At 47.9% G+C, this 25,907-nt stretch overlaps 1 protein-coding gene across 1 annotated transcript; it reads left to right on the top strand.

The window, feature by feature from the left end:
- The first annotated feature begins 238 nt into the window (after nt 1–238).
- Nucleotides 239–25,907, top strand: ARHGAP19 (Rho GTPase activating protein 19). The gene is made up of 12 exons (XM_053949506.1): nt 239–328; nt 12,555–12,820; nt 16,771–16,851; nt 17,197–17,406; nt 17,965–18,191; nt 18,704–18,790; nt 19,711–19,776; nt 20,508–20,696; nt 21,377–21,475; nt 22,069–22,161; nt 22,642–22,710; nt 23,185–25,907. Exons 1-12 carry the CDS (start codon nt 267–269, stop codon nt 23,239–23,241), a joined length of 1,506 nt encoding a protein of 501 aa, XP_053805481.1. The 5' UTR covers nt 239–266; the 3' UTR covers nt 23,242–25,907.

The following is a 25,907-nucleotide window of genomic DNA, read 5'->3' as shown; positions in this document are numbered from 1 at the left end:
TGAGTTTCCCTGCAGTGGGGGGGCTGCGGCACCCGCTCCGCTGCCGCGGCTCGCGGCGGCAGCGCCGAAGGCCTGCGCCGCCGGCCTACAACTCCCAGCAGGCCGCGCGCCGCACGGGCGGCCGTTCCCCCACACCCGCCCCCTCGTGCGCGCGGATCGGCCGTTGCCCGTTCGAACCGGCCAATAGCGGCGGAGCGGTGCCGGCCGCAGCCAATGGCGTGGCGCGGCGCGGCGGGGCGGGGCCGAGGGGGTGGTGCGGCGGGCCAATGGGCAGGCGGAGCGGCAGGTATGAGATGGCGGCGGGAGCACCGGCGTCCGGCGGCGGCAGGTAGGAGCGGGATCCCAGGCACCCCCTCGCCCCGTCCCGGCGGCGCGCTCCCCTTGGCCTCTCGCCGCCGTTTTACGAGTCGGGCATCCCGCACCAGCCGGTGGGCAGGCGCCGGTCTGTGCGCCTCTGCCCGCCCATTGCGGCGCTGCCCGTGCGAGCCGCGCCGTCCCTGCTGCCGCGCCGCCCGCCGATGTCCCGGCACCTTAACGGAGCCGTCGGATTCGGTGTTCCGGCGGCTCCGGAGCTCGGCCGAGCCGCCGCGCAGTCCCGCGGGGGTCGCGGCGGGACCCCGTGTCCCCGCGCTGCCCGTGTGCCCGCGGGCTGTGCAGCGGGGAGCGCTCCCCGCAGCATCCCGGTGCTGCATTGCGGGGAAGCGCCGCCCGCTCCTCTGCGGGGGACAGATCCCGCCCCCGCCGGGCAGGGGGTGTTCCCGGGGGGGGTGACAAGGCGCCGTGCCCGCCGTGCAGCTCTGCTGCGGGGGCCCGCCGGGCTGCGGCCGGCCCGGCTCGCTGCTCCTGCAGCCGCAGAGCCGGCGCCGAGCGCTTGGCAGTTGCGGGGTTTGGTAGGGTGATGGCACTATGTAGACTTGCTTCGCGGTCAGCCCTCCTTCTCCTTTGCTTTGTCTGCTCTACCCGCGTTATTCTGGCTCTCCAAACACACAAGCCATGTCAGCTTCACGTAATTCACCTTTAGCTCATACTTCTTTATGCATCACCTTTCTGTTACTGCTGCAATAAAATAGCAAGGACTGCATGAGCACCTCGCTAGAACAGTGTTGTGTCGGATGACTGTTAAAAGGCTGCAGTTTTTTTTTTTTTTGGTTGTTTTTTTTTTTTTTTTTTGGTTTTTTTTTTTTTTTCTTTGTATGTGTGGTGTGTAGCTGCGAATTGAGTATCCTTTGAATGGTAATTCTTGTGGATAAATAAATACAGTTGAGGGCTGATGCCTCTTACTCAGCCTGATTCACAGTGGCGCCATCCTGCCCACTGCTGAGTGGGACCCATCCCAATGGCACTTGCTTATCTGGGGGCACTGCTGTGGTGCCTGGGCTGGGGCACAGCATTGCCCTGGAAGGAGGGATGAAGCGATGACACTCATTGCAGCGTATTTGGCAGGGAGTGCCTAAAATGCTGGACCTGGTAAAGCCTGTATGCTTAGTACAGCTGATACTTAAAATGCCCTTTTGGATAAAGAATTTTTAACATGGCCTGGATCAGCCTAAATGACTAGATTTATTGTTTTTTCTATGTTGGCAGTTGTCCTTAGGATGTATTCACCCGCTCTTTATCTCCCGCCTTCCAAAAGCGATTATGTTAATGCAAAGCCTGAACTACAAGTTTTCCTCCATCACTGCCTGTCACCCACAGGTAGCGCTAGAAAATCGATCTCTTGCTTTGCTGGTCTATCACCACACAGGCCACAAAGCTTGCTTTTTTTGCGCTTTTGCCCCCGTTTCCTCTCATCTGGAGAGAAGTGCAAGTTAGCTAGTAAAGCTTGCATGCTGTGTGTGTGGTATTATAGCATGCTGACTTAAAGACTGGAATTAAAAGCTGGTTGTCCTAAACTCCTTACCAAATGTTACTGAACATGACAAAAGATGATTTGTGTGGGTCTCTCTCTTCTCTTTGTGGTCTCTCTAACCTCTGCTTGGTTCTTCATAACTCAGAATGACGATTGCACTGTGCCAGAGTGCTCAATTTCAAAAGAGAAACATCTGCCTGTTTAATGAATGCATTTAATGTCCGACTCAAGCAGTGCCTAAACGCTTTTCCAGGCACTCATATCGGCCATTTGATATGGCAGGGGTGGGGTGAGCGGAAGGGAAAAAGGAAAGGGGCTGGAAGAAGCTGGAAAAAGCCATAAAGCATCTTGCTAAAATGGATTGATAGAGTGGCACTGCACAACTGGACATCAAGAGCTCACATCGTAAACAGGTTATGAAAGGAGACACGGTTGCCATCTGTGTTTTACTGGAAATAGGAAAATGTTCACTGTAAACATGACTTGATGGCAAAAAATCAAAGTGATTTGCTGAGGGTCAGACAGAAAAAATGGTTGATTTCAGAGTTAAAGCCAAGTCTGAACACATGGCTACTTTTCTCTGAAGCTAGCCTGGGAGCTGGGGACAATCTTATTCACACATTCCCTTTTCCACAGCTCTCATGAGAATCTTTGAGACCTAGACTTGTGTTTGACCCCGTACTCAGTCCGAGTCCTGTGAGGTATGCATCTGAACCAAACTCAAGGCCATGTTGTATTTGCAGTATTTTTATATGTTTGCATGTAACACCCTGTCCTGTTCCCATCCAGGGTGGGATGGGCTTTGACAACAGGATCCTTGTTCTGCTACACTTCAGTTTATTGTCTGTTTGCGTGAAGGGGGAGCATTACTTCCCACATAGCCCAAAGCAGCGTCTGGGTCTCCTTGCCAGCCTGGTCACTGCCTTGTTGCTGTGTGCACATTTACATGCCCGTGAAAATGTCACAGAGCTTCGTTATCACTCCTTTAAAGGTGCCTGGGCATTTAGTTCAGTCTGAAAACTGAAGCACCGAGTGCTAGACGCTGCTGGGAAATCAAATGCCTTGTCCTAAAGGTCAAAAGTCCTCAGTGTGTGTTGATTTAATAAGTGACATGAACAGATGGGAAGGAGATGGGACAGCATGGAAATGTTGGCTAATGTCAAATGGTTGCACTCAAGTCAAGTCCATCTTGGAAATACTGTCCCTCTGAGTGTTGGGTTGGGCCCCTAGTCACAGCTGAGGCCCTCTTTTGCCAGTTGTTTTGGACCTAGCTCGTTCTGTAGGATCTCATTTTCACTTGCCCTCCAGCTGGAGGCAGGAGCAGGGAGCCGAGGCCCTTTCCTTGCCCTACGCTCTGCTGGGTTCAGGCACAGCCCTGCTGTGCTGCTGCCGTGCAGGCTGTTACCAAACCTGCACTGTGATCCTGGGGACTGACACCAGGGGTTCCTGTGTTCCCAGGTCACAGGGGGCTTGGAGTCAGCATGGGCAGAGAAGGAAATGTGGCTGCTTGCTGGGATAAATAGGCTGAAGTTTTTCAAAGCTTCACAGGTCTTGTGTGTCCCTGGCCTCTCATCCTGGTAATGCGTTACGCTTATAGTGGTGTCTGTCAAGAGCATTGGGCCCTTTTCTCCAAAGTGCAAAACCCTCATTCCTTGACTCCTGGCCTTTCTCACCTCTACACTAGGTAATTGCAATTAAGCCATCTAGAATTTCCTCATAAATTTTATTTTCAGAAACTATAGATAGCGGGGAATGTGATAAGCTGCTTAATAATTGCCTGCCAGCTGGCTTACAGGAACTTTTAATGTGTTTGCTTTTGGCCTATAAAGCTCTAATAATTTGGACTCCAGCCAAAACATCCTTTCTCTTGAATGGTACTGTGGCAGCTCTGATTTTCAGAGGCAGGAATTTCTCAGGGGAAATGGCATTAGTTTTCCTTTTTGTTTTTCTGGAGCTCATACTCAAGGTTGAAACATATTTTTATGGTTTGGGACTTCCATATGGGCATTCCTACAGCCCTGCTTGCAAGCTGTCTTATAGCAGGAGACAAGCATGCTGTGGCTCTCTGTGCCTTGGGGAGCTGGAAGCCTTTTAGGGAACATCCTCACAAGCTCTTGGGGGTTCCTGGAGCTCTCCTCACACACATGCCACTCTGCATTCTCTTGAGTGGCCCCTGGAGCATGTATAAATATATCACAGTTCCCTGGGCTCTGCAGTGAAACAGAGTTGAGCCAGAGATGAACTGTCAGGCGGGATGTGAAGAGAAGCTGTATCTCACCAGAGCTGCATAAAGTGACACTACAGGTTATTGTCATATGAATTCTGGTACCTGTGTACAGTATTCCAGTTTTTGACATCCTGGCCTGCCAGTTCCCCTTCAAAAGCCCTAGGCCCCCATACTGCTCAGTTTGGTGAGTTAATTGGGCTGCTTTGTGTATCTGTCTCTCTGGTGCTGCATGCTGTGCTGCTCTGTGGCAGGCCCAGCCTGTTTATCTGTGTGCCTCGGCAGCCCTGAGCAGATGTCACCAGCTTATTTAAATGCTGGCATGTATCCAGGTGTTCCTCATCACAATTCCAGCTCGTAGGAGTTTACACATCTGGAACAAGGGATGTGGCCTCTGACATACTCAGTGGTGTCTGCAGAGGATTGCTGATGAGGAGGGATTTGATGTGCTGTCATCCTTTGCAAACACCACTGTGATTCAAAACACAGATGCAAGGATGCAGCTTGTTCACTGCACCTCTGGAGCATTGTGGAATTACAGAAGTGTAGTGAACAAAAGCAAGAGCTGTGATTCCTGGATACCTTTGTCCTCTGCATTTGCCAGGCTCTGACTACAAAACCTCACCAACAGTACTGTGAGGAACTGGCTGTGAGTCCTCAGGTCTCAGTGAGCTCTCAGTCCAGAAAAAGCAACTGCAGTCAAGCAAACCTGTGAGTGCTGCAGCACACTGTACTCAAATTGTGGTGCTTTGCTCAAGTCTACCAATTGATGGTGGCATAAGATTCTCAAATGTGTTCTGGGCACCAGCTGGTGCTACCAATTTTGGGTGTCATCCTGTGGGAGGACTGGAGGAAAACATCTGTCCTGCTATGCTGGGTTGCTCTGAGTTCCCAGACTGGTTGCTGCAATAGCTTGTAAACTTTCCTGTGTTGTTTTTGTGTAATTGCTTGATTTTTTTGTGTCCGAAGTAAACCTGATTGTTATGGGTTGCTGTTTATAGATAGTAGTTCTTTTCTGACCTGGACACTAGCTTGGAGCTACTGGACTGAGAAGCATCTAGATGGTCTTTGCTGGTCTCTGAACTCCATGTCATCCTGCCTCTGAAGGATGCCCTAAGACTCTCACCTTCAAGAGTAAGGGTGACAATCAGAGGTGCATGCAGCAGTTTTGGACTGCTAGAGGCCAAGGAGGTATAGGTAGGACTGGCCTGTTACTGGCTTCAATCCAGTACACTCAACATGGGGAAATAAAGGGGACAAAGACAGTTTAAAATGAGAAGAGCAAAGGAATGCTATCATTATTGGCAACTGGAAAGTACCCACCAGCACACTGGGGATACAGCAGGCATGTTTGGTGGGAAATGGCTGTGGGGCTTCCTCAGGCTGTGTCCCACCCTGCAGTGAGGGTCTGATGTGCCACACAGTGCCCTGTGGCACTGCCAAGCTTCTCCAGCTCCCTGGCACTGCTGGCTTGTCTCTACCTCACCAGCAACTCCCAGCCAGTGTGTGGAGCTCAGCTCTTGCCTCCTCAGCCCATGTCCCTGCCTGATAGCTTTCAAACCAGCTCCTTTATGCTCAGTCTCATGTCACCCCTTGCGCAAAAGCTGGATTTCTTCTAAATGTCTGCAGTGTGACCTGATTATTTTTCCTGTCCTTCCTCGCCCTCCTTTTTAATAGCGTCTGCAGAAAAGCTGGCAGAGTTCAGTTATATCAGTCATGCTGACTGATAGTGCTGCCTCTTCTCTTGGGATTCCTTCTCTTTTCTGTCCCTCCAGCATTCATTTCAGATTTAGCTATCAGCCCTCTAAAGACAGGGTATTGCCTTTGTTCTGTTTGTACAGCACGGAGCACAGCGGAGTCCCCAGCTGTGACCGAGCTTCCCAATGCCACAGTGATAAAAGTGAGCAGATCAGTAACGAGAAGAGGCAGCTGCTGCCATGTAAAAAGATTCAGTTTTGGTGCTGGTTTCAGTGAAATCAGGATTGGATCTAAGGTTCTTCTTCTATTGCTGCTCCCAGTAGGAGTTTATATTAAAATAGAGACACAAATGCATTGGCAGTCATAAGAATGAGAGCAGCATTCCTATTTAACACTGTTCGACTGTGTTAATCTGATCTTAAGGCAGACATATGAGCTTGCAGATCTTTAATGCAAAATTACTGGATTTCTGGTGGTAGCTGCCTTTCTGCATTTTTTACAGGGTCTTGGGTAGCCAGCTGAGCCATCGCAGAGTGTGGGAGCACCTGGACCTGGGGTGGTGGCACTGGGAAGGAGACTTGATGAGGAGCTTCACAGTGAACGTGCAGTTCTCTCTAAAGCACCTCTTGGTTCTTTCCCTCCTAGCACTAGAAGGCATCTGGATGCTCTGATGTTGTGATGGCTGATTGAAGTACTGCTTGATTGACTTTAAAATATTCCAGTGGCTATTATTAAAAATATCACAAAGAATCACTCAGGTCAAACTTGAGAAATTTCATGCTGAAATGCAAATTTCTTGATGTTTCACATATATCAAGCTGTCTTGCTACTGCTGTTTTCTTTGACACTGGTAATATATTGCATTTTAATTTTCTTCCAAAGCACAGACCCCCACCCCTCCCAGCCCTTTTATCTTTTTAGATAGGTCCATCTCTTCCAGGTTCATGTCACAGATGTGTGGCCAGTGTTGGCAAGATCTACTCTGAGTCCTTTACTGGCACAGAATTTTAATTCATAGATGATAGCAGTGACATGGATAACCAATATACCTGGTTTCCAAAAGGTGGTCAGGAGTTGCATTAGTTCCAGGTTGTTGAGCACAGGCCACCATCACAAAACAACAGCTTTCTTAGCTAGTTCCTTGCTGTTTAAATTGTATATTATTATCTGGTTCTCATAGCCAAAAGGCTGAATCACTCTGTGTAAACTATTTAAATGTGAAGAAAGCAAAGCAAAAATTAAAAAGGCAGTGAGATCTCTTAAGGCTTACTTGTGTCAAGGCTAGAGACAGTAGGCAAGAATTGGCACCCACTGTGCTGTGCACTGTCTACTCATCACAAAAGGACTCTGCCCCTGAAGACCTTATGAGTATAACCCTGGGCAAAAATTACTGTGTGTTTTTCTCGGACGTTTTTCAGAGGCTTATGAGCCATCCTATGAAGAGTTAGGGTGCCAAGTGTGAGGCCTGAATGTGATCTTTGTTACACCATCTTCCAAGAATGTCAGTCTGAAGTACAGCCCTCAAAGCAACTTTAACTGTGAAATCTCTTCTAATGTGTCTGCAGTCCATTCCCATTCAACTACTTTTTTTTATTCTTTTTTAATCTAGAAAATAATTTGTCTTCTAGTCCTTTTGTTCTTAAAATGATTCCACATAATTCCACTATGGTTCTTTCATCTCTTTGCAAAATCTGGGATGGCTCCTATCTGGCTCTGGAAATACTGTCTTCAGACATCCTCATTAATTGATTCCTTACTCTGGCACAACATAGAAGACAATGCTACTTCTTCCTCCCTGGGGAAATCTGAGCCTGTACACATCTGTCCCGTGTCCCTTTGTGCTTAGCCAGGCAGAGAATTGTTCATGTTTTGTGTTCTTCAGCACTGCCTGCTTATCACTGTGCTCTTAGTATTTGGTACCAGCCTGGCTCGTTCCTATAATCTAAAGATTTTGTTATTATACAGGGAGATTTTCTCCTATTATCTGCCTTACTTTCACAAGCTCTTTAATCCTTTTACTCCTGTATGGTAAAACTTGTCTACTGTGGTGTGTCTGAAGCATAGGGCCTTGGTGATGACATACAAAGTGTGCAAAATGGCACTGGAGATGGATTTTGCCCACTGAATTAGACACATAAGGCTCCTCTGAAATCTTTAGCTTTCAGTGTATCCACTTTCCCAGCTAGACAAACACAGCTGATGCCTTGCCTCAAAAGTACCTCTTCATTTTCTTTCTTTCTTGCCTTCTGTTCTCCTTATGCTCTATTTCATGTTTCTTGAACCTTTCTTCTGTCACTAGTGTAGACTTAGAACAATATCAAACCTGTGAAAGCCACTACACCAGCTCCATCTCACCTATCTGAATGCAAGCTCGCTGCCACGTGAAGTAATCTGCCTGCTTGCAGAGCTCTTGCACCGCAGGTTTGATCACCAGGTTTTGGCAGTTAAAGTCTAATTTCTGTCCTAGTTTCGAAGGCATTTCCCTGGCCTGGATCTAGTTACCTTAGGGATTAATTGATCCATCATGATTTTGACCTCCTGCACCATCCACTCCCCATGAAATGATGGGGCTGTCATGCCTGAAGCAAAAACGTTGTGTGTGACAGACAGCTTTCTTTGTGACTTGGCTGGGATCACAGACTTTGCCTCTGAAGGATACTAGAATGGCAAGAATCTCAGCACAATATAGGACCCGTTTTTTTTAATCTGCTGTCTTAATCACAACCCTATTAGAACAAGATTTTATTATTCATTGGGATTTGATTATATTCATGAGACTGGAGAGGAAGCTATTTATTCCTTTACTTTATTGTCTTTTGACGTGTCGTAAAGCAATCTGAGATCACAGCATATAGAAAATATAACTCTGTAATTGCAAGCAAGGCAAAAAAAAAAAGCAATAAACTCCATGAATACATGTTTGTCTCCCCTTTGCTGCTGTTGTATAAACTGTGAGTGTAGGTAGAGTACATCCATCTCTCTTCTTTAACATGAAAACAGCAGATGGGGCACATGGCTCTTTCTGAAGGTTATGGTGTGTGCAGCAGTGAGGATTGGCAGGGTTATTGTGTGTAAAGCCAGTGGGGGCTTTATCTTTGCTCAGAAATAGGGGCTTGCTTCACATTTCCATTTTGATTAGCAATAATGATACAAAAGCAAATTTTCTGTGTAAGGAAGAGCTGCTAATAAAGTGACCTTTCAAAATTAAGTAGCTCATTGAAGTGCCGTATCACAATAAGCGTATACAAGGCTGGTCCCAGCTGCAGCAGGCAGGGAAACTGGACGGGAATCCAGAGAAATATGGAACAGGAATCCTGAAGTGGATGAGCAGCACAAGGTGTCACAGTAATGGCAGCAAGGAGCAATGGCCAGGTGCTGTTTCCAGCTCTGAGGGGCCGACCTACGTGCTTTGTCTTTGAAAGGATCTGAAAGTGTGAAAGGCAGGAGCAGAGAGTGTTTCTAGCAAGGTTTCTGGGCACGGGGCTGTGCAGTTAAGGGACTTGGCTATTGTCCTACCAGTGCTGTAACATCAGTTGTGCTTGGATGCTGTTGGGAATGTGTTTGCATGGCTTTACTCATGGTAAACACAGGGTAGACTTGGAACTATTTTGTGGATTCCTCTTGGATACAGGTGGAAAGCACTTAATACCACGCTGGTCCTAATTCAAAACCCTGGTTTCTATGTAGGAATTATTTGCAGTTAAACTCCAGCTACGCAGCCTTTGGCAAGAGACATGAATCAATTTGTCCAGCTTTTCTTTTCTGTTTTGTCCCTGTGTGAAGGCTGATGCCCAGTGTGTGCCAAGGGGGCCTTTCAGACCCAATAATGCGCCCTTGTGTCTCATAGCATGCCTGGAATTTGCATAGGCTGTGCTGGGACAGGCAGGTTTCTTTTGTTGCTGGAAACAAGGAGCAAGTTCTTTTCCCTGTCTCTGCTTCCTAATGCCTCTTCAAAAGCTCTCAGCACTCATGTAAGAAATTTACTTTTTTCTATTTATTTTTGCATTAAATGTTGTTGGACTTTATGCGACTTCTAACACAGGCTGTGCAGAGAAGTCATATCAGTCCATCCTAGTTGACAAAATTGTTTAATTTTCTTTCTGTGAGTCTAGATATCTAATTGTCAGAGGGAAGAGATAATCTGTGATGCTTGATGTAACTGCTTCAAAGTATTTGCATATCTTCTCTGTGGGGAAACAAAACTGCTAGTGAGTGAATAACAGTGCACGGATCATTGCAGGCAGGGTCACTGGGCCTATACACTTGCTATTAACCCTTCTCAGGGTCTGTATTGCCACAGAATGAGTTGTCATGGGTTTCAAGCAAAGGGCTTGCTCCACATTATGGGCAGAGCTGGCACTTGTTTGTGCATTGTAGCCCTATGCAATGAAATGTGAATATGATCAGATCAATTGGCAGTTGCTTTTTGGCAGCTGATACCAAATTGTTGCATTTTGGTCTTGATTTATTGCAGATAACAAACTGCTGAAAAACAGTCTGGGAGGTGCTCAGCAAAATATGGCCCCCATTTGGAGTCAGCAGTGTGCTTGCTAGGCCACTGAGCCAGGCAGCTGGGAGCCTTTAAGAGCTTTCTAAAATTTTAGATGACCTGGCAGATTGCCTTGCAGTCTGCCTTGCAGACCTTCTTCCTCTCCATCCTCTTGAAGGGTGTCTTTGGCATCCATGGAGAGCAGTGTAAAGGGGAGGGGGTTTGGTATGGATTCTCACGATACAAGAGTTGCTGAGAGCCTCATTTCCTCTTGTTTCAGCAAGAATCTTTCTTCTTGTGGAGTCTGAGTCCCAGCTTCTGTTCTGTTATTCTGATCAGGCATCCTGGAAATCCTGGAGATAGTCTTTCAGGTCAAAAACGTACAGTAGCTCAGATAACTCTTGGGTTCACAGATAATATGTGGAGGTGGGCTGGAGTTCAGGTGACTTGTCAGTATGTGCTTTGATGCCCTCCTGGTGAGCTACTGTCAGTTTACATCAGAACAGGAAGCTGCTGAGGTCTCTGAACTAGTAGTGAAGTGTTCTGTTTTGTGAGCCGGTGGATGTGAGGTTCAGTGGGCTGCAGACGCTTTCGGTGGCAGCTGTGTTGAACAGTTAGCAGGGATGCCCAGCATAGTCTGAACACAATGGCATAGCCTCCACCCTTCAGCGGTGAGGAGAGGACGATCAAGGTGCTCCAGTCTTCTCTAGAAATGCCTGATTTGAAGGGAAAGCCTTTATGGACTATGGGGTGTTCAGCAGAGCACTTGCTGCCCTGCATCTGCATCTAAGGGACTGACATGATCCCTGGTACATAAGCACAGCATCCCTGTTAACTGTGCACTTGGCAGCTGCCCTTGGAAAACGGTGTCCAGTGAGAGCTCATAGCTGAGGATGGATGTAGAAAGAGTGGAAAATTTTATATAAGAGCTAAAGACTGATTAAAGGATTGGGGAATGTCACAGGCTGAACATACACAATATGTGCAAGCTGAGTGGGTAGGCATCCTCCTCCCGGAGCCCTGGAAGAAGTGGCACACCCATTCCCAGAGCCAGGCTGTCACTTAATAGCTGAGTATGAAATCAGGAGAGTAGCTCATGACTGGAAAATAATGACACTAATGCTCACCTTTAAGTAAAAGAGTGGCGGGAGAAGCAAGCTGAGCAACTCTAGCTTGTGGACTTGACTTAAGAAACATGAAAATGCTTGGGACAGTGGTGGGAAGATGGTAATGGAAGACCTAGAGGTAGATGGAAATTGGGATAAAAGTTAAGTATGAGCATTAAGAGTGCTGATTAACATGAGATATGTCTTTGATAACTCTTTGATTTTATTTTCAACATGGTAACTGTACCTATCCTCAGGTAGGGTTATGTACCTGATTGATATAACTCTTAGCAGAGCAGTGTCTCAGGTGCATCCCTTTTCCCACGCCACATGAGAAGCTGTGAAATTAAGAAAGTAGGTGTCAGTAGAGAATAGGGAGGTCAGATAAAGGGCATGAAGGGATGACAAAGACGTAAGGACTAGATGAGCTGAAAAGGGATGATCTAGGTGAAAAGTTAGTAGGGGTTCCTCAAGGACCTTGCATGGCTCATGACAATGAGTTCTCACTTGCTCCAGACTCAGAGTGCAGAGCTGGCAGACAGCAGTAACCAAAGGGTTGGCAGCATGTCACCTGGGAGCATTTGACTACACCCACAGCAAAACTGAGGGTTCAGTGTTATTGCACATTTATGACCTTAAAAACAAAGTCCCAGGACATGGGAACTATCTATTTGTTGATAGAAAGGTAGCTATGATAGAATGGCAATAGGAACTGATGAGTGTAAAGTGGCTGTGAAAAAAATTAGATTGTTTTTCAGACTTTCGGGCCACTGGGAGTGAATTTCTGGGGAGGAAGGGAGATAAAACCAAACTTAGTTATGACTAAGTTATAAGTAATAAGTTAATGTAAAATATTGGGTGTGATCTCTGCCAGAGCTAGTATGATGTAGATACGGTGAAACAAGTAGTAGAGATGTAGATCTAGTTTTCACTGGGTGTTGCCTATGTCATCATCACACTGTGGAGTGCTAGTCTTAGGCTGCGTTCTACAAAGTCCAGAAATGATTTTGCTCCATAGGGAAATGTAACTGTGCTGTGCTGAACACTCACCAAAGTCAGACAGTGTTGTTGGTGTAGACTGGTAGCTCCTGTATCAGCAGATGTCTCCTTCAGGGCAGACCAGCTGGCTGTAAAAACCAAAGTGATGAGGAGTTACTGTATTTTTTTTTTCTCTTTCCCTTTTTTCAGAGATGCCATCTGCAATTTTGTCATCTGCAATGACTCCTCCCTCCGCAGCCAGCCGATCATCTTCAATCCTGACTTCTTTGTGGAAAAGCTGCGCCATGAAAAACCAGAGGTGTTCACAGAGCTGGTTGTCAGCAACATTACCAGGCTCATTGATTTGCCTGGGGCAGAGCTGGCCCAGCTAATGGGAGAGGAGGACCCAAAGCTGCCTGGGGCAAACAGCACAGCCTCTGGATTTTTTCGTTCCCTGATGTCTCTGAAGCGCAAGGGTGAGTATGGATGGCATGAAGTCTGGTGCCCATCTTTAGAGTGATGCTGTCATCATTTGTTACACTTAGTTTACAAAACTTTCAGCCTGTTGTTTTGAACTTGTGGAATGCTTAATACTATGGTTTCATAATCTTTGGGGATGCCACTTCCAGAAAGCAGCAAAAAAGGTCGGGAAATTGATCCTGGAAATGCCCTGCACTTTGAGAATACCCTTCTTCTGGGATTATTGCTGTGTTGTATGTCAGGCTGGCTTCAGTGGGTCAGCTGCCTACTGTGCAGCTCAGAAATCTGTAAGTATCTTCCATCCAAGTGCTAGTGCTGCTCTGATCCACATCCCAATCCAGTGAGTCAGTGACAAAGCTCTGCAGATTGACTGATGAAGCCCAGTTTAAATTCAGGGAGGTGACATATCTCTCTCTTTTAGACAAGCATTCCACCAGAATTTTCTTCTGCTAAACTGACTATTCTTATATCTTCTCTCAAGTTCAGCTGTCTTGGTTGTGAAACATTAGTCCCAGGCCCTTCACAGAAGTCTTCTTTTGAGCGTGGTTGTGTTCAGATCCTTTCCTCTTCAACGGCTGGCATTTACCACTCTGTTTTGTTGAAACTAAAAGAGTGTTCTAGGTGTGTGTGTGTGTATCTTCTCCCACCTTTGCCCACACTCAAGGGAAGCCTGGTTCTCCTGATAAGTTCAGTTAAACCTTCTCACTCATCTAGACTGAAGCAGCCTCCATCTGGGCCCCTCACATTCCTCCTCAGCTCTGGTTTCCCAGCTTAGACTGGCTGGCTGCTGGCAGAGAGAGAAGCTGTGAGCTACCTTCAGATGCTGGCAGCCTGAGGTTGAACACTTCTGATTAGTCTTCCCCTTCCTTTGAGCAATTCTGCTATTGTGAGTATCTCAGAGAAGGGAGCTATTGCTATGGCATAGTTTGACTACAGTTTTTTTCTTTCTTCAACCATTACATAATTTCTCTAAGTGTTTCTGATCCTACCAAGCCTATTCCTCCACTATGTTTCATAAGGACAAGCTTTGCAGCCCCACTGATCAGGCAGAATTTTCTGGTGGCAGTTTCAGCCCTCCACTTCTGTCTTACCCATCAAGAATCCTGGTACATACACTCACCCTAGGAAAATAAAAGGCTTCAAGTCCTTTAGCATCCTTAAATGAGAATTAGTTAATATTGCCATGACTTACTTTGCTGCTCCATAATAACAGGTCTTTCTGCTGCCCCTAAACTGCAGTTAGACTGTGCTCATACCTGTTATTGCTTCTCCCTCATCCCAGAGAGTAGCAGGACACCTTAAATTCAAGCACTTCCCACTTGACAAACAGAAGTGAGTGAGTAACCAAATTGAAAGTGTTTTCTTAGTGCATGTGGAAACCCCCATGTTCTTGTCAAAACTTTCCAGCAGGGGCTGGTGAGCCTTCTCCAGCTCACTTTTTTTATTAAATTATCTGCACTCTGTTGGAGCACTGCTCTTAGCAGACCTGACGTCTCCTGCTAACTCTCTTCCCCTAGAGCTCTGCTTTCCCCCACTCGGATGTCTCCATGGCCGTGTGTCACTACAGCTAGCAGATGTTTCCAAGTCTGCTGGCTGCACTCCCAGGCTGCAACGGCAGTGCCTCCCAGCATTGACAGGCACTGTCTGTGAACTCCTTGGCCAACTCTGAGAAAAAGAAGTTTGTGCCCACAGAGAAAATCAGTTTCATGTACTGTGTGTTTCATCTTGGAGCCATCATTTGTTTTTCTTCATGTTATAGACAGCTAGAATAAGCAAGTTTTATTTCTTCAAAGCCAGAGGCCAAGGACCATGGAGCTCAGAGCTGATCAAGCTGCAAATACTTACAACTTCTTTGAGCATCAGGAAACTCAATCTCATGCTGCTGCTTAGTTTCAGAAGTAATTGTACAATAACATCTAAGCCTCTGTAATGCAGCATCCATTCTCCAGACACATCTTTCAAGTTTCTTTGAGAATCAAATTCTCATTCAGGTACCAGCTTCTGACTTCAAAACTAAATCGAATTTGTCAGGCCCTGCATGTCTCAAGAAGATGTATTTTCCTCTTCTATTCCTGGCCACTGTTGATTCTATCTGTTGAATGTCTAATGAGTTTAGTTTTCTTCAAGGACAAGAATCTTTTGCCGATCATTCTCTCGCTTTGCACTCAAACCTTTCAGATCTTTCGTGCGGATCAAGAGCTCACATTGTCCTCCTTTCTCTTGCAAGGCTGAAGCATGCACTTTATCAGAGTCAGGTCAGAAAGTTCTTGATTTAACAGGAGGCTGGAGTTCCTGGTGGCTTACCATGTATTTCAGAAGTCCTGGAAGAAAGCAAAACATTCTTCAGGAGGAATAAATTTAGTTACACAGGATGGCTGCTAGAGAAGTGCATAGGGTTAACCAGGTCTCTCTTACATGCTGTGAGCATCAACACCACAGAGCAGTAAGATCTGTAGTACAAGAGACCAAAAGCAAGTAAAATCAAATTGAGATTTGAGAGGGGGAAAAAAAAAGCAAGAGAAAGCTTGTGGGGGTGATAACTTTTATCAAACCAGCCAATGCATTGCTTGGATTGCTGGGCTATCAGCTGTAGCAGTAAGGAGAGAAGCCTTCAGTGCAAATGGTACAGATGTCTAGCCTGCTCTCAGAACTGACCCATGTTCCTGGTAGACTGGTCATGGAGAAGGGAGGAATATTCTTATATCTATTGTCTCTTTGAAGCCTAAGTAGAAGGGCAGGACAAACCAGCTCTGTACCTGTTCCAGTTCTCAGTGCCAGTCAGCATGTTGTGGTACAGTCTATCCAGTATCTTGTCTCCAGTCCAAACCTATGTGCATCTGAGGGAAGCAGTGTGGTGCTCGGAGTTCTGGTTGCTGCCACTGAAGTCTCTGGGAGTTGTCTCCACTTTCTGAGGGACAGATCATACTGGCTGTGCATGTTTAGCAGAAAAATCCATTCAGTAGCAAGGTTGCATTTATTAGAAAACACTGTCCTTCTGGATAATCACTGTCTTACCTGGGAAGTTCCTTTGTGGACAAGAAGAGTATTCTACATTGGTTCAACAAATGCCCTTCAGTTAAATGGATCTCTCATCTAATGTTTCCTTCCCTGCAGGGATCTCCTTCCTTTCAGCTCAGTTGCTTCCATCTTCTGGGACTATAACCTGTGTTATTTACTGGAGCTCGGGAGCTGCAGCTCATGGCCAATCTCAATCCCATGAAATGGGAACAGACTCCAAGAGAGGAGCCCAGCTTATTGCTTTGTTACTCTCCTTCTGCCTTGTTCAGCTTTCATACTTTACTCAGACCAGGGCAACTGACATGGAAGAGAGATTCACTGGGATGAGGAAATTCCATGTTTTACCCATGCCTGAAAAGGAAGATAGTGTGAGCCAGTCAGATTATGTCTGCTCTCCCCAGTAGTGCTTATTTGCCTCTCCCATAAACTCATAGTTGCAACTTTTCTTTCTGCTCCACTTCATGTCAAGCCACAGTGGGGATTAATCTGGACATTTCTTTCATGGTGTAGAGTGTGCCAGTGTGGCAGGCACCAGGGCTGTCCAAGCTCTTACATCTGCCTTTCCCATTTTGCTCTTTTCATAACATCTGGGCTTGCAGATTCTATGCCATTTTAAACTGAAGCATCTGTTCTGGTGTTGTTTTTTCTTCAAGGGCTAGAGAATATTTGCTTTAGCTGATAAAAGCTGTAATTAAAGTGAGGTAAGAAGCAAGGATGATGAAGCCCATGTGAGTACAGCATGGTGAGATGAAGTGACTTATTTTGGAGTGTCTGTAATATCTCACATCTGTGAGGGTCCTTGTGATCTTCACCCTTAACATTTTGGGGCACTGCTCTTTGCATGTTGAAATCCTGTTCTTTTGGAAGCATTAATTTCAGTGGCTGTTGGGTTCTGAGCTGCCTGAACTCATTATCTTCTGTTCTGCAGAGAAAGGGGTGGTGTTTGGCTCACCGCTGACAGAAGAAGGCATTGCACAGGTTTCCCAACTAATCGAGTACCTGCACAAAAGTAAGTGGCTCTGTTTGCTGTCTTCCCATCCCAATGGGTATCTGTCTGGCCCACCTCTGGTCTCTGGTGCAGACAGAGCAACAAGCTCTGAGCTCTCCAGCAGCAGGAGTTTGGGACTGCACTGGGCAACTGTTCCCCAGAATTGCCTAGCAGATATGTTGGTCTATTTCCCTCTGTACAAGGACTTTCTGTACTGATGGGAGACAGCTTGAAGTCATGTCTCTGAATGCAGTTCACTGTGGTTTGCTGTCAAGCTCTGGAAAGTAGAGGGAACTGCTTTAGTAAGAAGGTGGGAAATCAGCCTCTGATTATTCAGTGCCCTTTTTTCTCCTCTCTGCTGAGCAGATCTAAGAGCAGAAGGCTTGTTTCGAGTGCCAGGCAACAGCATCAGGCAACAGATCCTAAAGGATGCTCTGAACAGTGGTACTGATATTGACCTGGACTCTGGGGAGTTTCATTCCAATGATGTGGCCACTCTACTTAAGATGTTCCTGGGTGAATTACCAGAGCCGCTGCTGACACACAAGCACTTCCATGCCCACCTCAAAATTGCAGGTGAGTGGTCAGCAAGAGGGAGTGATGGGCAGAATGACTGGAACTGGCCTCCTAGAAAGCACGTTAGGCTGTGAAGTGTATTCCTCAAAGGCAGCGTTAGAAGGAATCTTCCTGCCACCTCAGCCTGGTGATGGAAAGACTGGAGCTGATTAAGGAATCAGACCAAGTCTGTCTAGACCATTCTTCTCTCAGATACCACACTGGTAAAGCCCACAGTGATAACCTGGGTCCCCATCTGTTTTGTGTCCTGGGTTCTGAGCAAGTTGTGGTTTCTATGTATTTAATAACTGTTATTGAACTACCTTATGTGAACTTCCTCCATCTTGCCTTCAAGCCATCACAGCTCTTAGCAGCTCTGTTGTTCTGTGGGAGGAGTAGCATAGATTAACACATCAAGTGAGGAGCTTGGGAGCTGAGGGGAAGAGAGATGGAGGGCCAAGAACCGTGCAGGGGTTTGTAGGAGATCTGCATATGAGGAGGAAAGGATAAGCAGTTGCAACAAACTGCTCTGAGGGAAGGTAATGAATGTCCTTCATGTTCTGCCTTGTGATTTGGCAGACTTGACGCTGTTTGATGAGAAGGGGAATAAGACCAGCACTCCAGACAAAGAGCGCCAAATTGAAGCCCTCCAGCTGCTGTTTCTGATCCTTCCCGCTCCCAACCGCAGTCTGCTCAAACTGCTGCTGGACTTGCTCTACCAGACCGCCAAGAAACAGGACAAGAACAAGATGTCTGCCCACAACCTTGCCCTCATGTTTGCACCCCACATCCTATGGCCCAGAAATGTGAGCAATGCCTCAGTGTCTGTGGGTGGGATATTGCAAGGTAAAAAGCATAGGCTTGGCAAGGGAAAAACAAAGGTTTGAGAAAGTTAAGTACTGACACGATGTGAGGGTTGGAGGCTGTGATGGAGAGGTGGAAGCCTCCTGGCAGGACTCAGTCCCAGTGTTCAGCCCAGACCTGCCATGGGGCTCATTTGCAACTTATGCATCTTCTTTTTCAGTAAAATTGAAAGCATAGCACTGTCATGCTGCTTCTTAGAATGTCAGCTCCAGAAAAACCTTGCAGATCTCTCTTCAAGGTTTCTTATGCTGCTGGTGAACTGTTTCACCACAGAGTTATCTGATTCTCCTCTCAGAGCAGCTTTGGCTCTGTGAGCTCTGCTGTTGGTGTGCTATAAGCCCTGACAGCCTGTCATCTCAAGAGTAGATCTCCTGCTGTGGCACTGTGTGTGTCTGTGTCCCAGAAGAGACCCCTCCCCCTCCCCTTCTAATGGAAGGCTGTGTCCCCTTGCCAGGTGACAGCAAATGACCTTCAGGAAAATATCACAAAGCTAAACAATGGAGTGACCTTCATGATCAAACATTCTCAGAAACTCTTCAAGGTGAGTGTGCTTGGCATCTTGCTCTCCTGCCTCCATCACCAGGAGACTGAATGCCTGTTGTCCAGACACATCCCACGTGTTGAGTATATATTCTGTGGGCTCTCTTCTGCAGTAGGAGAAGGAGACTTTCTACAAGAAACCGTTCCTATAGTGACTAGAGAGGAGGTCTTTGCTGGGCAGGCAGACCTGGAGATGGCTTTGCCAGGGCAGGTCAGCAGCACGGTGCAGTGTAACACTCCCCTCTGCTGGACACCAGTACCTGCTGCCCGGCAGGAAACCTGGCTCCCGAGGCCAGGTACACACCGGGCTGCACTTGGCTCCTGGCAGGATAAGGAAATGGAAGGGATTTGTCCTGCCTGAGTGCTGCCAAGAGCAGAATACCTGATGCAGTGGGTTGTTTTGTTGGGAATTTCTCTGCAAATGGTCATTGGCCGACTGCTGTTACAGGCACTGTCCAGCTCTGAGGAGAGTGCTGGGTAGGACAGCCAGAAGTGTGGGGCTTTCAACTGTTCCTCCAAGGAAATGTTTCTACAACAGACAGTCTCTTGACTTCTCAGGGCCTTCCTGGTCACTGGAGGCATCTGCTCACTGCAGAGTCCTCCCGTGGAGAGTTCCCCTTCTACCTTCTTTGTCTGGGCCCTGTTTGGCTAGCTCAGAACTGGGGCAATTACTTAGAGCAGGGTTCCACAGGAACTTTTCCCTACTCTGAGTTCTACTTATGCTGAATGTCTGCATGTAAAGGATACTGTGAACAGGGAGTGGACATGAAATTCCATGGCTTTGTTTGCCCAGAATGGCTGAGTCTTGATACAAGTGGCTTGTGTTGTGTTGTTGAAAAGCAACTCTTGCTGGAGTCTCTGTTGCCCCAAGACCAAAGATGTTAAACAAACGTTTGGCCTGTTCTCTGCTCATCGTCACAGGCTCCAGTGTACATCCGGGAGTGTGCCAGGCTACACTATCTGGGATCCAGAGCCCACACATCAAAGGTAAGGCCAGCAAATGCAGCACCTGCCCACCATGAAAGGGAAGAGGCTGAGATGCTGTGAAGGGATCTTTGTGAGTGATAGAAGCTGAAAACAAATCAAGTCATGAAAGAGGATCTGTCAGAGGGCAGGAGCAAGAGAAGCATATGGTGTGGTAGTGCAAGCGGCTGCATTAGGGAAATTGGACAGAGTTGAAGCATCTGTTAATCAAAAGCACAGGGAAAGAAAGCTACGAGCCCCTGTTTAGCAGCAAACCTGCTCCCTGTGCCCAGTACATGCAGCACCTGCTCCTTCACCAGGCTGCTCCTTCCAAACAGACGGACATGCCTGCTGCCATGGCCAGGATGCTTGGCAGAAGTGCTGAGATAAAGGCTACTTGCTGCCACTGGGACAACATTTGTGTCTTGCCAGCAAATGCTTCCCTGCCTCATATAGCTGCAGAAGAGGGAAGATGCATGGCAAGGAGCTGCACTGACCCTTCTCAAGCCTGGAATGGCTTCTGCAGCTCGCATCTGGGAGGGGAGGGAAGAAGCAATGGGGTCACCTTTGTATTGCTGTCACCTCTTCCTGGCACGGGGCCTGCTGATGCAGTGCTGCTGCAGAGGGGTAGGGAAAACACAGTCCTGTGCTTTCACTGGGGTTGAGGCAGCTCATGAGACTGTCCTAGCCTGGCTCAGATGGGTGGCTCGTTGGGATTAAAGCATGGCAAGCGACTCTTGTCTCCACTTTCCCAGGACGACCTGGATTTGCTGACATCTTCTGGCTCCAAGGAGCTGCAGCCCCTCAAGTCTCAGAAGCGAAGCCGGCTGGACTCTTGCCATCAGGAGGAGACCCAGCAGCGCACGGAGGAGGCACTGAAGGAGCTCTTCCTCCACGTCCACAATATGCCTGACTCTGCAAAGAAGAAAAAGCTTATCCGGCAGGTAATGTGGGGAAAAAAGATATCTTGGGGTGTGCTTGTCAGCACAATCCTGGGCACAGGGCTAAAGACAGGGCCTTCTTGAGAGCTGCTCCTAATCCTGGGCAGGCTGGGAAAGTGGGTTCTGGGCTGTGTAAGGGGCAAAGCTGTAAGAAGACAGGAGGAGGTGTCCTGGATGTTGCTGTACCAAGCAGCACTTTTAAGCTCCGTTTTTCAAGCTAAGAACTTGCTAGCCAGCAGTTTCCCAGTCCTGATCATGGCCTTGTTGAGCTTCCTCCCTCAGGAAGGGAAAAGTTTCTTCCCCTGTTGCCTGCAGAGAGTGGACAAACTGGTCTCCTCTTGGTCTCAGACAACTTGCTGCACCAGACAGACTGGTCAATATGGTCAGCACCAGTTGTGGCTGCCAGCCTTCAGCTGCTGCCCAGTCTTCTTTCTGCTCCCAGCATCTGCCACTTTTGGTTAATCTGGCAGCCAGCACAAAGCACCTTTGCACCCAAACTCCCTGTAATCATGGGTGGAAAGTGTGGCCTTCCTCTGCTTTCTTCCTCCTGCAGTTCTGAGCTGCTTCTCCATTTTAGGGGGTGAAGGAGAGAAACTGAGTTCTGGGATAGCAGGTAGAGCAGCATGCAGCAGTAAGGGACAGGTATAACTGTGCTGACATTCTGCCCTCATGTTTCCTCTTAGTTTAATAAGCATCCAACTGCTCTGACTCCTGGCTCTGATGTGCCCACATCCCCAGCACCACGACGCACCCGCTCGCGCTCCTTCAGCGGCCTCATTAAGGTGAAAGCAGCCTCTGACCCTTGCTCTCCGCTGTGAATTTCTGATGTTGCTTTTTGCTTCTGCTTTGCCCTGCCTTGAATGAGACCCTCAAAGTGTAGGGACTCCTCAAAGTCTTGCCTGCCAAACAACACAGATCCACCAGGGCAGAAAAGGCAGCAGAGTGACAATAAGCCTTGTTAGTGTAAAGTGTAATTATCTTGAAACACATGACTGTAGGATCTATGCATCTTTCTGGAGAATTGATTGCTCCCTGAGATGAGATGAGGATTGACAGTGAGCTGGTCATGAAGTCTAGCATGTTAGTACAGGTTTTAGCACAATATGGGCTGCCCTACAGCAGCATCTACCTGCTTTTGACAGGCTGGGCTCCTAGCCAGGCCTCAGGTCAGCTCCCAAACTCTTTACAATCAGGCAGGCTCAGCCTAGTGGTGTGGTATTTCAGGTGGTTCTGCTTTGCAATCTTTGTCCCAGCTTGGCTTCCTCTTTTTCTTTCCCAGCATTCAACTGCTTACCAGCAACGCATCCTGCTCCTTCCCTTTCTTTTTTACTTTGCACTCTAAGCACTAGCCAACAGTCCTTTCTTCTTGCAACAGCGGAAAGTTTTGGGAACTCCAGTTATCCTGGAGAGGAAGAGCAGGGATTCCACACCAGAGCCTGTGCGGGTCAGCAAAGAGAACATCCAACTGGTAAGGGCTGCTCCCAGCACCACTGAAGCTGCTGGTGGGGAAGTGTGAGGGGAGTTTGAGTGCAACTTCAGCAATCCCTGGGGAGCTGTCCTCTACCCAAGAGAAGGGTTCCAAGTTTCTTCTGTATGATAAAATAAGGTCCTGAGAAGCTGCTCTGAGGAGAGCAGAGCAGATGGCAAGAGCAGCATCAGAGCGGGGATGACAGCACTGGCCTCTACTCCAGTCTTGTCTCTCTGGCTGTGTCCTGCCCCGGGGCATTGTCTTGTGCCCCCTTCCCTCTCTCTCATCCTCCTCCTTGTAAAAAGCTTGGCTTGTAAAAAGCCTGCTGCCTGTATGCAGTAGGGTTGTCCCTTGGCCCAGACAAACCAAGAGTGGATTTGGGTGATAGATGCTCTTTGGTGGTACAGGCTGCTCCAAGGGAAGGCTGTGGATGCCAGTTCATTCACCAGCTCTCTACTCCTATTGCCCTCTCATGTCCAGTTACAGAAATGTGGCTCCCCCGCTCATATGTCCCAGGCGAAGCTGAAGTCTTTGGAAGGCCAGAAAGAGGTGAGACACTTCCCCTTAACCCCCATTCATCTTCCTGCAGGGAACATGGTGTGCTGAAACCTGCTGAGGTGACAGCACACACTCAAGGCTCTGTGACAGCTGTGGTGCCCCAGCTCGTAGCAGTCTGCTCCATGCTGAGCCACAGGCAGGTGACATGCTGGAAGCCACACCCTGAAGGGTCTTACAGCCCTTTTGCCTGTGAGTTGGCAGGCTGGATATTGCAGGAAGCAGAGGGAAGCTGGCAGCACAGGGTAGTGCTAACAGCCTGTCAGGGTGGCAGTGGGACAAGAGGTTGGTGCAGCCCAAGACCGACAGCTGTGCTTGTTCCACTCTGCTCACTGCCTCATCTAGAGCTTTAGCAAAAGGTGTGGGAGGCTGACATCAGGGAAGGGTCTTTGAGGGGGAGAATGTCAGCCTTTTTTTGCATGGTATTCTGTGTCTCAAGCATTCAACTGCACTCATTCTCTGCTACAGGGATCCTGTAGACGCATGCGAGCCCGCCTGCTTTCCAAGGATTCATCATCCCTCTGAATCGCCTCGCGCCAACGCATGGGTGGGGATTGCCCAGCCTTGCAAGCTGTGAATAGAAAATGTGCTGCACTGAGAGGGGAGTGCTGCAGGCTCACAGCAACCCTCACCAACACAGCAGCGCTCCTGAAACTGGACCTTTGCAAGAATTGCAGGGATTTGTTTCTTTCTGTATATAAATTATATTTCATTCTACTATGGGGCAAACCACTATCTAACCAAAACTTGTGCAGCATGTCTGACCTGCTGGCTCTGGGAAGAGCTGGAGTGCTTGCTTACAAGGAGAGCCCTGTTCATTGCAGGGCCCTCTGTGCACTCCCAGCTTTCTTGTAATGTTGCTAGGCTGTATTTTTTTGCTTTTCTGCTCTGAGTTTTTAACATGTTGGCTTGTTTTTGCTTCCTTCCCTGTGTTAGCAGTGAGAATGATGGGCTGTAACTCTTACCCACATCCTGACATCCAAGCTTGCCCCCAGTCCTCCTCTGGAGGCACGCCCTTCTCTGCTTCTTCTTGGCTCCATTTTGCTCTGCTGTTTCTAAAGGGCTGAAGTGCACAAACGGTACAGAGCATGGGATGGGCTTGTAAGGAGAAGCTCTGGATGCCATCTTTTCAAGTAGGGCCAGGGGAAAGCAGCTTCCCCAATAAACTCATCCCTCTATTTTAGCTTGAGCTGGAGGCAGCCCTTGCTCACTGCCTTCATGTTTCAGTGGCACAGTTCTGAACAAGGAGTGTATTGGCCTTGTGTTCACCCAGGGAGGCTTAAGCTGAGGAGAGCAGGAGGCTGGCAAAGGGTGTCTGGGGCAGAACAGCCTAGTCTCTGGAAGTTAAGGTGCCTGGGGCAGGCAGTGTCTTGTGGCTGTGTGTGAAAGAGGAAAACAGTGTGAGAGGTGAGAGAGGGCTCCATCCATTTGTGATCTGCTGCAAATGGTGCCAAAGGCTTTGGCTCAAGATATCTGGATGGCTGGTAAGGCAACTGGCTGATTAGTCATTAAACTGGGGGAAAGGCCTGAAGCTGGGTTCAGCTCTTTGGTCTGAGCTGCAGAAATGAGATGAAACCTTCTAGATACAGGATAAACCCCAATCACAGCTGGCCAATGTCAGCAGTCTCGTTAAGCCAAAGTGCTCCAGTAAGCCAGTCTTGCCAAGAACCTGTCTGCAAGCACTCTGAGGTAGGATACACACAGGGTTGCTACTGTGAAATGAAGATTTAATCAGCTGGGTGACCATCTAAACACTTCTCAGCCCTTCTCAGCAAAGTAAATAATCTCTGGAATCCAATTATATTTGTCTTCTAATCTTTAAGAACCAGCAGCCAGCAGGAGTTAGAGCTCTGCTTTTGACAGCTTTCTGAAACAACTGGTGGCAGGAGGTGTGAATATTGGGATATGAACAGGGAGTTCAGTCTGATTGGCTGGAGCTGTCAGAACAGGGCATTGGAGCCCTGTGCAACTTAGCTGGAATTTGTCACTTTTTAAAATTGTGAAATTGTTTTTTTTTAAGATACAAATCCTTGTGCTGCTTGGTACAAAGGGTGGTTTTTGGTACTTTATCAGGGATGCTTGTCCCCAGTCTGACCCCAAGCTGGAGCCTTGAAAATATAGGGGGTAAGGGACTGTAGATGTGTGAGTTGGGAGTTGTTGGTGTTAGGAGCCTCTGTCACAGCAAAGAAAGGGCTGTGGTTCTTCAGGGACCAGACTGATGATGATGCTGTGAGGAAGGGCAGAGGCTGTTTGCTGTGGTAGTAGTATGTGCTTTTGGATGTGTCTGTAATCATTCCCTCCAGAGGCTGAAGCTGTCTGTGTGTTTTTCTCCAAAGGGCACCATGTTTTTCTGACTGCACTTCCGCCCTGTCCCTGCAGCCTGCTGTTAGCAGAGACTTGGGAATCTCAGCTTTGCCTTTGAGCAGAGATGAGGCACAGACAAAGGTCAAGTGGCAGCACAGGGAGAGCTGTGTCTGCTCCTGCTATCTCTGCTCTTACTTGCATTGGGGCAATTGCTGGGTGAAGCATTTGTTCACTCCTCCTCTCCCCATTGTCCCTACTTGGTATATCTCATATCTCTCTGTATGGGTGACTGCTTGGCAAGGCAGTCTTGTACCTAAAACTAAGTACACTGCTCCCATATAGATGAGACAAATGTAACTCTCCACTGTCCCCCCTTACTGATGGCTCTAGCTCAGGGGCTCTGTCTCGCTTCTGGCACAGCTGAGATTTGTTCAGCTCTAAGAAAAGTTACCTACGGGGCACTGGCCTGGCCTTCTGCATGTGTCAGATGCCTTACCTGCCAAGGGGGTAGGTGCTGTCTCCAGTCCTGGGAGGGGTTCAGTGCCCTGGGCTTCAGTCTGTGGTGCTGGGCTCGCCATGCTGCGGATGGTGGTGGCTGACAGATTCTGCCCCTCGGACCTTGGCTGTGGCTGTCCCAATGCATTCACGCTGTCTCCCAGGCATGGGAGAGTTTTAGTCATGCTTGGATGTGTCTTGTTTGTCTGCCCTGTGCAGTGACTCATAAGGATGCTTCTTCCCAGAGCAGCCGCTAACTGTTCCCAGAGTCTATCATTTCCAAAGTATTTTTAATCTTTGTCCTTATTTATATATGCTATGTCAGTACTGTTGCAGACTGTTGCCTTTCTGTGTGTTATGTGAAAACACCACATTAAATGCTTTTATTTTTA

The sequence above is a fragment of the Vidua chalybeata genome, chromosome 8 (assembly GCF_026979565.1).
Source record: "Vidua chalybeata isolate OUT-0048 chromosome 8, bVidCha1 merged haplotype, whole genome shotgun sequence".
NCBI classification, from domain to species: domain Eukaryota; kingdom Metazoa; phylum Chordata; class Aves; order Passeriformes; family Viduidae; genus Vidua; species Vidua chalybeata.
This window is presented reverse-complemented; position numbering and strand designations above follow the sequence as displayed.